This window comes from Watersipora subatra, chromosome 6 (genome assembly GCF_963576615.1).
Source record: "Watersipora subatra chromosome 6, tzWatSuba1.1, whole genome shotgun sequence".
Lineage (NCBI taxonomy): Eukaryota > Metazoa > Bryozoa > Gymnolaemata > Cheilostomatida > Watersiporidae > Watersipora > Watersipora subatra.
In genome coordinates this window covers 50,381,909-50,393,636 of record NC_088713.1, presented here as the reverse complement: position 1 = coordinate 50,393,636, position 11,728 = coordinate 50,381,909, and the positions used below count along the sequence as shown (strand labels likewise).

Sequence of the window (11,728 nt, the reverse complement as noted above, 5' to 3'; positions counted from 1 at the left end):
AAGAAAGAAGAGGAAGGAAGGGAGAGGGAGAGAGAAGAAAAGAGAAGAAGAGAGAAGAAAAGAGAGGGAGGGAGGGAAAGAGAGAGAGGGAGAGAGAAGAAAGGAGAGGGAGAAAGAGGGAGAGAGAAGAACGGAGAGGGAGAGAGAGGAAGAGAGAAGCAAGGAGAGGGAGAGAAAAGAAAGGAGAGGCAGGGAGGGAGAGAGAGAGGAAAAGAAAAGAAAGGAGAGAGAGACGGAGAGAGAGAGGGAGAGAGAAGAAAGGAGAGAGAGGGAGAGAGAAGAAAGGAGAGAGAAAGGGAGGGAGGGAGGGAGAGAGAAGAAAGGAGAAGGAGAGAGGGGGAGAGAGTCATCGGAGTGTAGGGTGCAAATAAACCAACCGACATCAAATATGGCTTTTTTACATACAATCAACAATCAACTCAAGTTAGTCTCAGAGAAGCGACTTATTGAGTTAAGATCCCAAAGTGACAATTTAAACTTTTAGGTCTCTGATAGGAGACCTGGGTGTGAGTATATTTTGACATCTAGTTATGTTAACATGGCTGAGGAAACAATCTTCTATGTAAGCATAATTATATTTAGGACACACGGAATGACTGACCTGAGGTATTTGGTATCTAGTAATGGTACAGATATGAAGGAAAAGTCACAGCGTGCAGGTTGGTTAAGATGTTTTGCTTATCAATATTGCGGTTGTGTTTACATAAATAATACTTTACTGAAAATAATGTCATTTCAAGTGTTCTTTTTTCATACATTGCTAAATAAAAACCACAGATCAAAAAAGAAAAGAGGAGTAACCATTAGCCACTAAAATAAAATAATTGGTTGGACATGTTTAGTCAAAAGACACTTAAGTTAAAATGAATTTAAACCTGTAACTTTTCTGTAAAAAGAAATAAGGTGCTTTGAAAATCTTAAAATCTTTAATCGACGTAAAACAAACATTTAGCATAAGTAAAGTAAAATAATTAAGATATTTTGAAAGGTCATTCGTTGGAATAAGATATGCTAGAATATGATTTAAATTTACAATTAATCAGAATATTTCTGTGTGACAAGAATGAATCATTAGTGTTTTTGACTACAACTGGAGCTGGATTGCCTGAACAGCGAAAACAAGCAGTCATACAAGGGTGATCAGTTTACCAGATTCACAGCTATGATTTTTCTTTTTAGTATGGTTTGGTTTGCCTTCAAACTAAAGGTACGTTCACACCAAAATGATGTGTCACAGTTGTTTCTGATAAAAGAGTTTCAATTGATAAGATTTTCTGTCTATTTAGTCTTTACAAGACATTTTTGTAAAGACTATGTTAAACTGCAGTCAACTCCGACTACCAAATAAGTCATCGTTTTGTCAATGAAATGCATTATTGATATCGACTTATTTTTGACCGCTTTTGGTCAGCTTGAATCTCAAAAAAAGGCAATGCATCGCTACATGCCATGTACATGCATGCGTAATAATTATAGTTATTCAAAGTTATAATCATATTATTATTAATTTTAAATCGGCTTGTTGCAAATTCACCTAATGCTATTAAGGCTATTTTTAACTGTTGTTTTTGGAGAACACAACAACCACCATTGTATTTCTCGTGCTATTGCAAGATGTAATTGCTCAAATCTATGTTGTACTACATCTATTATGACCGTCAAATTCAGACAAACATAGTATGCAGCGGTTCACCGATTTTGTGTTGGCGATTGGAACAACGCCCTTTATACAATCTTTTTTTGTTTAAACCAAACTGACTTGGTCGGTGTTGAAGCATCTTTGATAGATTGTAATGGTGTAAACAAACCTTAAGTAGCATTGTTCGTATTGTAGTTTTTACTGCTTTTCATAGCTATTAAACTCTGGTTTCAACAAAATTTCAAGGTATAAAATGCATCATAAACATGTAGATCACACACTTCATTTGTAGTTTTGTGAATGCATCTGGTCCATGTAGTCTGACTCTACTTCATGGTGAGCTGGCAACTTTTTACTCTTCACTTCTGATGTTGCTTGCTAGCGTTTTTGGTATCCATTCAAGTGGAACATGATATGCTGGCATGTACGCTAGCATATACATATACATATTTATTTTGAAAGTTGTCTACATTCCTTATTAATGTGCTTTTGGGGAAAGCATAACTGGCAATTTCCTAGTTCCGCACAGACTGGAGCATAAACAATAAACAATATACCTATGATTGCAAATGAATATTTAACCAAATGACTATCAGAAACTAAACTGTCTCACATGAGTCATTTCAACAGCCCTTCTGATAGTTGCTATTTATCACTATGCTTCTATGACGCGTATGATTCATAAATTTGAGCCAATCCGCAAGTTGACCTCATCATGGAAACAGAATAAAACTGCAAGCAAAGCGAGTTTTCCAATTCATAAAATTTTATCAAATCCATCATGCTTGTAAACAATGAAAACACTACTCGCAAATGATGCGCATTAAAAAACCGCGCCAGCTATTCAACTTTAAACACTTTCAATACTTCTGTCATACTTTTCAATTGAGCTTCATGTGTTTGTGTTGCTAACACGTGCATCGCTAACGGTGTTGCTAATTATTACTTTATACCGTACGACTCCTTAACCTTTTTAAACAAGGCGCCAGAGTCAATCCGGATCATGTGAATGTCTATAGAAACACTTAATTCACAGGGTAACACAACTTCCACACAACTTCAAATCTGACGCAGAAACATACAGAATGTAGAGCTATGCATTTCCATGGCATAATTCAAAGGTAAATTTTTTGTGAACAGTTTACTGCCCTGTTGGAGTTGTAAAATGTGTCAGATTTTGGGCAATTAATTTTGTCTCCAAAACTGAATTGCCTGGCACAACTCGTTATGTGTATAATAAGGAGTTGATTTAACTTGCAACTCGTTCTGTGTTGCAAGTTAAAGCAATTTGCAACACAGATCGATTAACAACATATTGGTATTGCTTTTGTCAGTTGAATGGTGTAGCTAACAATTGAAACATTCTAAATTGAAACTTGATGAACAATAATTTGATTGGTCGTTTCTTAGAATAAAACGCTTGCATAATAAAACTCCCCCATGCAAATAGATATCTCGTACGCCTGTGTTGTCTCACCATTTTGTCACGAGTGCATCTTTAGGCTCCGTGTAGACAATTCCAAGCAGCTTAATTCCGGAATGTTGATTATAATAAAAATATTTACATTGCAGTTAATCCCGTAGATAAGCTAAAAGAGAGCAAACCAGTTCTGAGGTTTGTGATGACCAAGGTAGAAAAAACAGGTTCTTCTACAATACGTGCCATTCTCGCTCGGTTTATTATAAACAACAGGTTGAATGTCCTAACATCCTGCAAAGGTTACCATATTAATTGGACCAACAAGAAAAGTGAGTTCTGTTATGTACACTTGTGACTTACCATACAATTGAGCATAACGCTAGCTTAGTTTACATTGAGCCCTTGTGGGAAACAAAGCATAGGCCTTTTGCAAACTGGGTCACAATGGAGAGCAGTAATCATCTTTGAACAATTCATGACTAGTACCCTGTGGTAGTCTTGTGTGCTGTGAGAGATATTGAAGTGTCTTTATGAAGCAAAGAGATTAAATATGGCCACAAATATTCTGATGTTGTTGGAAAGCAAATGGGGTAGCCCAGGTGTTAGAGAGTCGGCTATAAAGCCAAGGGTCAGAAGTTCAAACCTAGCATAAGGAATCTTTTCCTAACCGCTAGTCATTTCTACTGACGAATGAACAGACAGACGTAGCTTTTATTATAGTAAAGATTAGGTGATGTATTTTCAAACATATTAATAATAATAATTTTCTACATGATAAACTCAAAGACTGAAGTTACAATATAAGTATTCAACAATTACATGGCAAAAAGCATAGTTGTGGCAACAGACATCAGAATAATGTTCATGTAGCAGGAGAAACACAAAAACATCAATAATAAACAGAACTGGGAACTTCTCGAATTCTACTTCACTGATTCAGTTCTGTTCATTTTACTTCCACAAAATAAAGTCCACATCAAGGGGATTGAAGAGATTTCTATTTATGCCTCCTTTGAAAAAAGTTGACATTAAGGTACATTGAAAAAGAGCTGCCAATTTGTGTCCAATTAAAGTTGAAAAAATATAGTTTATATTTCCAAGCATCTGGTATATTTTTATTTGCTGATGCAATGTTAAGTAATGCAAATACTCCCTATTAAAAAATCTGCTATCAAATATACCAACTAAAAATTCATGAAATCTTTATTACACTATTTATTGTATTATTGTTGATTTCGAAATATTTTTTTTATTCTGAATGTTCAATTTGGCATTAATTTGACTAGCCTTGCGATTTGTTGTACTTTTTGTGAATCTACTTAACAGACACCAAGTGTGATGCTCATGATGCACAAATGGAGTTATCCTCTCCTATGGATTGAAAAATTCTCAAAATGAGTTTTCCGATAGCATCATCCAAGCATTTCTAATCGGCAATTACATTTAGCTTTTTGATTCCGTTTTTTCAATTGGCAGACCTATAGCTGTTATAACATTTTAATTCTATTGATCTATAAGCTATCTAGTTTGTTGTGCCAATTTTAAAACTAAAACTGACTGATAATAAAAAAACATCAAAAAGGTCTTCAAGAGTTCACCTGCCTCACTGATATTTGAGTTGATGTTTCATATGTGTTTCTGTTTTAATAAAATTTGTTGCTGGGTGTACAGAACAAGTATGTCCTACTCAGTGGACTGTGTGGCAGTAGGCACCCACTTTTAATCTACTCAGGGAAAGTGCAAACTTTGAATACACAAAAAATATAATTCCCAAGAATAAAAGTTCATAAGACAAACGTTATTCAATCACTCTGCAATTATTGATAAAGTATAGATGAGAGCTAAGACTAAAAAACATCTGCATGAGAACACAACTACTAACAGCACAGGAGTATTAAAGCTTACTTTACATGTTTTACTGTGTGAAAGTCAAATAATGCAGCAGAAATAGTATTTAGTTACGCAATGATCATATAACTTTAAAACAATGCTGTTTCAAGGTAATCAAGCGTCTTGTAGATATCCTATGTTTTCTTCTCCGCTGTAACAATGATCTCCCAATGCAAAATTTCACTTTATTAAAATGAGTGCATCTCACGAAGAACTGAGGCTATTTTTCAAGGACCGCTTGATAGATTTTGAATCTATTTAAAGAGAAAACTGTAAAAGTCATAATTGAGTTTATCAGAATGTATCATTATTTTGCTACTAGTTGCAATTGCTTTTGATGATTGAGATTATCTGACTGCCAAAATGTTTCACAATTAAAATCGACCAAAACAATTAAAACTTTGTTGCCGTTAAAACTCCTGTGCAAGTTGATGTCAATAATTGTTATCATCCGCCGATAGCTAACATTGGCTATTGTGTTCAAGCTGCAGCATTATGTGTCTCCATTCTGTCAGTCTCGGCAAATATAAGCATCATAATCACACTTTTTATTGATCTGAGCTTTTTAATCATGATGAAGTTTTTTCGATTTTATTCCTAAAACATCTTGTCAGTCAAACAATCTGTAACATCAAAAGCAATTGTAAATGATGAACAATGGTACTTTTTGACAAAATAAACTAAAATTGTGTGGAAGAACATTTTTAAATTCAAGTGGAATTTGAATTTAGACTAACAGCTGCAAAAAATCAAAGATAACCCATCTTTGCTGATGTCAGTAGAATGCTTAGTAAGTATTTGATAGCATCGTTTAGACCTCATTTAAAAACAGCTATATTTATCTTAGGTTGGACAATTGGACCAAAAAAGGAAGAAAAAGCGGATGCACTGGTAAACCATGCTTTTTACAACAAGAGCATTTTGCAGAAGCTTATGAAGCCTGGTTACAAACACATAGCACTCGTCAGGGAACCAATTTCCTGGTTTAAATCAGCTGTCAGATTTTTTACGAATCCTAATCCCAGCGAGTTTAGAAAACAACTTCATTACACCAAACCTGGGCCTCTGGTAAGACTTTCTCTATTTTGAAAAACTAGTTATCATTGTGCTAAAACTACCTTTTTTCTGTAAAGACCATCTCTTGTGTTAGGTTGCCTATATTTTTAACAAAGCTACCGCATTTTTTAGTCAAAATGTTTTGTTTTTAGAATTTTATTTGTTAGCAGCCCCATTATCACGAGGACTATTTTTTCAAAATTTAGTTAATAGATTTTGTAGCATTCTTTGATGTCACAAACGCACAAAACTACAAATTCTGAAAAAACTGTGGTTAAAAGAAAAAGGCTGAAATACAATTTTAACCAAATTTAAATTTTTTTTCGTTGTTTCTAGTCTAAACTGTATAATTTTTACCTACCAACCAAAAACTGAATTATTTTTCAGAAACCTGAGGAAGTAGCTACTAATGATAGTTTGCTCTTTGCAACTCGACCAGCCCAAGGACTTCCTAATGCATATTTTCATCTTGGTCAGCTACAGTGGTATGGCTTCAACTATGCTGACAGGAATAACACCGCAGCTATAACTAGCTTTATTGCATCCCTCATTAAACAGTAAGTTAGCCTAAACTATATAAAAGCCTTTGCTGGAGACCTCTTTATCACAATGTGTAAAAGTTAACTGACAGCATTTTGAAATTACATTTTTACTAAAATAAGAGCAGCATTCGTCTGTCTTTCGGGACTAAAGATTAAACCCAGATATTCAGATTCAAAGACAAGCAAACTACCATTGGCACTGCTCAATCACCTAACCACCTTTGCATATATGAATAATTGTGCACAGACTTGTTACACTTGGCCATCTGTCATGGTACACACTACTGTTGGCATATTAGTTACTTATAACTATATATAATCATAATATTTTAGCAATCATTTTGATGTTAGTAGAACAGAAAGCACTATTTGACAGAACAACACTCACAAGGCAATCTCTTGCCTCTAACATCATTATACGGTTTTCTCTTGTTTTCTATTTTCAATTGTCTTGTATCTCCAATTAAATTTTCCCATATAACATAACTAAATACAAATTGATTCATTCCACTCTCTGAAAACCACCGAAACATAGGATACTATTAGAGGAATAAATTTGTTTTCATTTGTTTCAATTTATCACTGATGCTTAAAAATTAACAATTACCTATTCAGTGGTTCCAGTCTGCAATAAAATGTAACATTATTATGTACAATACTGTATGGAGCTCTTACCTTAGAGACAGACGGTAGTGTATAATGACGGTGTAGGAGAGACTTAATAGCACAGATTTCAACACAAACTATTATGATGCTACAGAACATCAACTCCAAAGTTAACTTAAATAAGTTTATCTTACTAAACACAAACTTGAAAATAATTGTAAATTTCACAAGAGCTTTTAATTTTGTACAAAGGTTTGATAAAGTTTGTCAGGAAGTATCGGTATTTTTTTGTAATTTGCAATAGTTTTTGATGTTTGAGGTGATTTGATTGCCAGAATATTTCAATATTGAAGTTAATAAAAAATGGATCGCAATTAAAACGTTTGAGTTAATCAAAAGTTCTCTTGTGACAAGCAAAGTACATTGTCTCATTGCAAAAGGATTGACAAAATAGAGATGCAAAACACTGCAACTTGAACGTAGTAGCAGATATCAACCATCGCGACAATAACAACTCGAGACACCATTTCACGCATATATCTTCTTTCGAGCTCTTTATTCATGATAAGACAACTCCTTTCTTTGTAATGGTAATTACACTGTGATTAACATACTGAAAGTAAAATATATAATTGCACCTGCTGAAAGATTTAAACAACATATAAAATAAAATTATCTAAGGTTCTCTATGACTCTTTAATGCTGAACAACATGAAAAAAAGTTTTAATTTTAGTAAAAGGACCCATAAACATGAAATAATTATATTTACAACACAGCAAGTACATGTACTAAATAAAGCATTTTAGTTTTTGAGCTAATGGAGCAGATAACAAATAAATTTGAAAATGTCAAAATACCTACAATATTAAGCATATATTTTATTTTCTATCCTTTAATTATCACATCACTCGAAGCCTTGCAACAGCAAAACAAACGTTACAAGTCAAACATAAGCTGTATAAATGCTGACAATAATCTGATAGCAAACTATAAAAAAGAAAAGCTCAACATTCCAAAACACTTGACATAGCAGAGAAACTTGTCAGAGAGCCATAAACTCGGAGTTATTTGTCAGCTCAACCTTTACCAGTATTTTCTATAATGAGACCCGTGTCTATTCTTCTGTAGCAAGGTTAGAAGTGATAGCAAGGTCTGTAGTGGGAGAAGGTGTGTAGCAGGATAAATAGCTGCTCTGCAGTACTTGTCTCAAACTCTTGACAATCGGTTTAGCAGTCTGACACATTACAACCATTTAAAATCATCGTAAAGTGTCAGACTTCTCTCATTTGCTAATGATTTTTGGGGGTTTATTTATTTTTAACCAGTTCACAAAACTCCTCATAGATAAGAAGTCAAAAAGTTGATTTAAGTTGATCGAAAACGCGCGGAGTATGTGAGTGTTTGTTGAGACAGCATTTGAATACCTTATTTTGTTAACAATGAGCACAGTTACAAAATATAGTGGATACGATGGGCTTTTATTTACTAAATTCCTTTTTGCAGCTCAAATAATACTAAATGATTATTAAAACTATTTCAAACACCAAACTTCATTGGGAGATGTGTGGCCAGTTGTAGCTATATTTACATTAACTGCTAGCCACCTTTTTTTCTCATTCGTAAGAGCGAGTGACATTCCGCCAACCCGGAATATGCCTTTTAAACTTTTAAACAAAATGTTACAATAAGAAAAGGGAAAACCACTCATATAATAAGCAAAAAAATGTAGGAAAGCAGAAGTATAAATAATACACAAATAGTATTAGTCATCATACATCAGCTGATGTTTCTTATAAACAAATAGTTCTCATCTAACATCGCAAACAAACATTAGCGTACTTGCTTCACATGCGTATCTACTGACCACTAAACAATTTTTTCTCTTTGTTACTATGCAAATATCCCAAATATCAACTCTTACTACGCTCAAATATCATTTTTGACAATGTAACTAGTTGTGCTTTCATTTTGTTCCCAGAGCCAATGTTATAATGCTCTATGACCAGCTAGACGCTTCACTAGTTCTGCTGAAGAGAAAGTTCAACTGGGCCTACCTTGATATTTTCTACAAGTCCTACGGGTTAAATCTAAATTCAAAAGGAGAGCTATCAAAAAAATCAATAGAAAGGATTCTTTCTAAAGAAGTGAACCTAGGAGATAAACTTTTTTATGACAGCATGAACCGAACATGGTGGAACTATCCAGAGCTCAAAGAACAGCACTTCTGGGAAGAGGTGAGCATTTATTAGGAGTTACTTACTCCTGTAGTTTTTTATGATTGAACTTGAAAAACTAAATGGGGTGACCAGTAGTGCCAACTGATTGGAACTCAAGTAGTGTAATATATGTTTTCTTGCTTATATGGTTATGAAAGGAATGTGCAATTGTCACGGGCATTTATAACTCTGTCAGCGTATTGTATTATTCAACAAGTTAGCGTATTGTGATGGTGAGAATTTAGTATTTATTTCTGTCCAAAAACGTTCAGAGGTTACTACCAAGTGGTTACATACATCAATACACCATATTTACAATATCAAGATATAAGTAACAAATATATTTACAACAGCGAGCTCTTTGTATATACAAAAGCTGTGCTACCTGGCGTTGCCCGGGTAATAAAACAGTCTTTAGTCAGAAAAGTGATTTGTATTTAACATATAACAGCATTTGCCATTCTAACTTTTAAACTAAATATCATGAGAAAAGTGTTTAGTTGAAATAATATAATCAAAAATGAAAACAGCTGTAAAGGTTTACAAAGTTTTCAAACAACTTTTAAACACATATCTCCTTTTATCATGAATAAAATGTTTCACTTAGGACAAATAAATTTTAAAAAATAAAACGATCAGAAAAAGGTTTAGATATAAAAGTGAATTAATTAGCATGTAATAGCTAAATGGAGTCGGTTTTGCTACGATTACATTAAAAGATGATTCGGTATTTCGGTGATGATACAATTTTTTGAATGAAATGAAGTAATTGCCAATACAATAGTATATGTAAATATATATTTTGTTTAGGTCGATATATCAACAAAAAGCCATAATGGTAGCAATAGGTCATGATATCAGCGGTAGTTCATAACATTAAATATGGGGTATAATGTCGGAAATCGGTCATTATGGCAGCGATAGGTTTAAATGTCAGAAATAGGCCATTACTTCAGCCATAGGTGGCAATGTCAGCAATAGGTCATAGTTTCAGCAATAGGCCATAATGTCAGCAATAGGTCATAAGGTCAGCAAAAGGTCATAATGTCAGCAAAAGGTCATAATGTCAGCGATAGGTTACAATGTCAGCAATAGGTCGTATTCTCAGCATTAGGTCATAATGTCAGCGATAGGTAATATTGACAGCAGTACGTCATGATGTCAGCAATAAGCCATCAATAGATCATCAATAGATCATCAATAGATCATCATGCCACCGGCAAGTGACAATATAAATGACAAGTCAAATCACTTCTCACTGCTCAAAGTACTGCTCAAAAGTCAAAATAATGCTTAAATTCATAATGTGGCTATAAAAAGGTTACTTGGTCTGTCACTTTCTATTTCAGCCATTCTGTTTTTTTTTGCAGGTAAAAAATTTTAAGGATTTGAACCGAGAAGTTAATTCTTACTGTTCAAGAAAACATGAACTAGATGAAGGAGTCTTTGTCATACCCGCGAGTGAATGGCATGAAGCCTTTTATGTCCCTCCTCAACTCTGTTCTTACCTCCGCTTACCGAGCATAAATCAAAACATGATCAACCGGATCAATGACTACGCTGATAAAAAATGCATCTTCTAGTTCAATTATAGCACATAGAAGTATTTGTGGAGTTTTAGATATTTTAGTTCTGTTTTAATGGCACTTTCTTTCTACCACCCTAATTTATTTTTGTCGATCACACATCAGAGAATTGAATATAAACTCAATGAAAGGTGCGTAACCGTTGCTTTCATTAATCAAATTGGGCATCTTTCTTAAAGACCCCTTTTTTGTTTTTCCACATCAGTTTAAAACAGTTACCAAATTTATTTTAGTGAAATGCAAAATTGTTTGCACATTCATTCTGAATTTTCGAATAAAATTTGGCGTCAGATTTTTTTTCTCTTCTCTGGCTCAGATCTAGGACAGACAGTAGCAACTACAGTTGAAGATATGCAAGTAGGACAAAAAATTGTTGACTGATGAATTAATAAGATTACATTCCAATAGCTATGGCTGGAACAAAATACCAACGTTGAAAAAAACAATTTTTTTATATATATACATGTATATACATATACATATATAGTTTGTACAAATTTACATCTTCGAGGGCAGGACTTTAGCAAGTTCTAGAAAGTAATGTAGATGTTTCAACTATCCAGAGTAGCTAATTATATATGAGTTACTTGGTGGTGGACAAGGAGAACAAGAAGGCTACTATAATATATATAGCAGTACCCAATGACTACAATATAGCCAGCAATGAAAAAAAAGGTAGAGAAATATCTCCCTCTTGGAGAAGAGATTGAAAAATGCTGGAATGTAAGAACAGCTGTAATCCCAGTAGTCAATGGGACACTGGGCACAATAA

At 33.9% G+C, this 11,728-nt stretch overlaps 1 protein-coding gene across 1 annotated transcript; it reads left to right on the top strand.

The window, feature by feature from the left end:
* The first annotated feature begins 538 nt into the window (after positions 1-538).
* Positions 539-10,953, top strand: LOC137398340 (galactose-3-O-sulfotransferase 2-like). Its single transcript, XM_068084448.1, has 6 exons — positions 539-659; positions 3,212-3,388; positions 5,797-6,017; positions 6,393-6,562; positions 9,133-9,388; positions 10,741-10,953. Exons 1-6 carry the CDS (start codon positions 539-541, stop codon positions 10,951-10,953), a joined length of 1,158 nt encoding a protein of 385 aa, XP_067940549.1.
* The last annotated feature ends 775 nt before the right edge of the window (positions 10,954-11,728 follow it).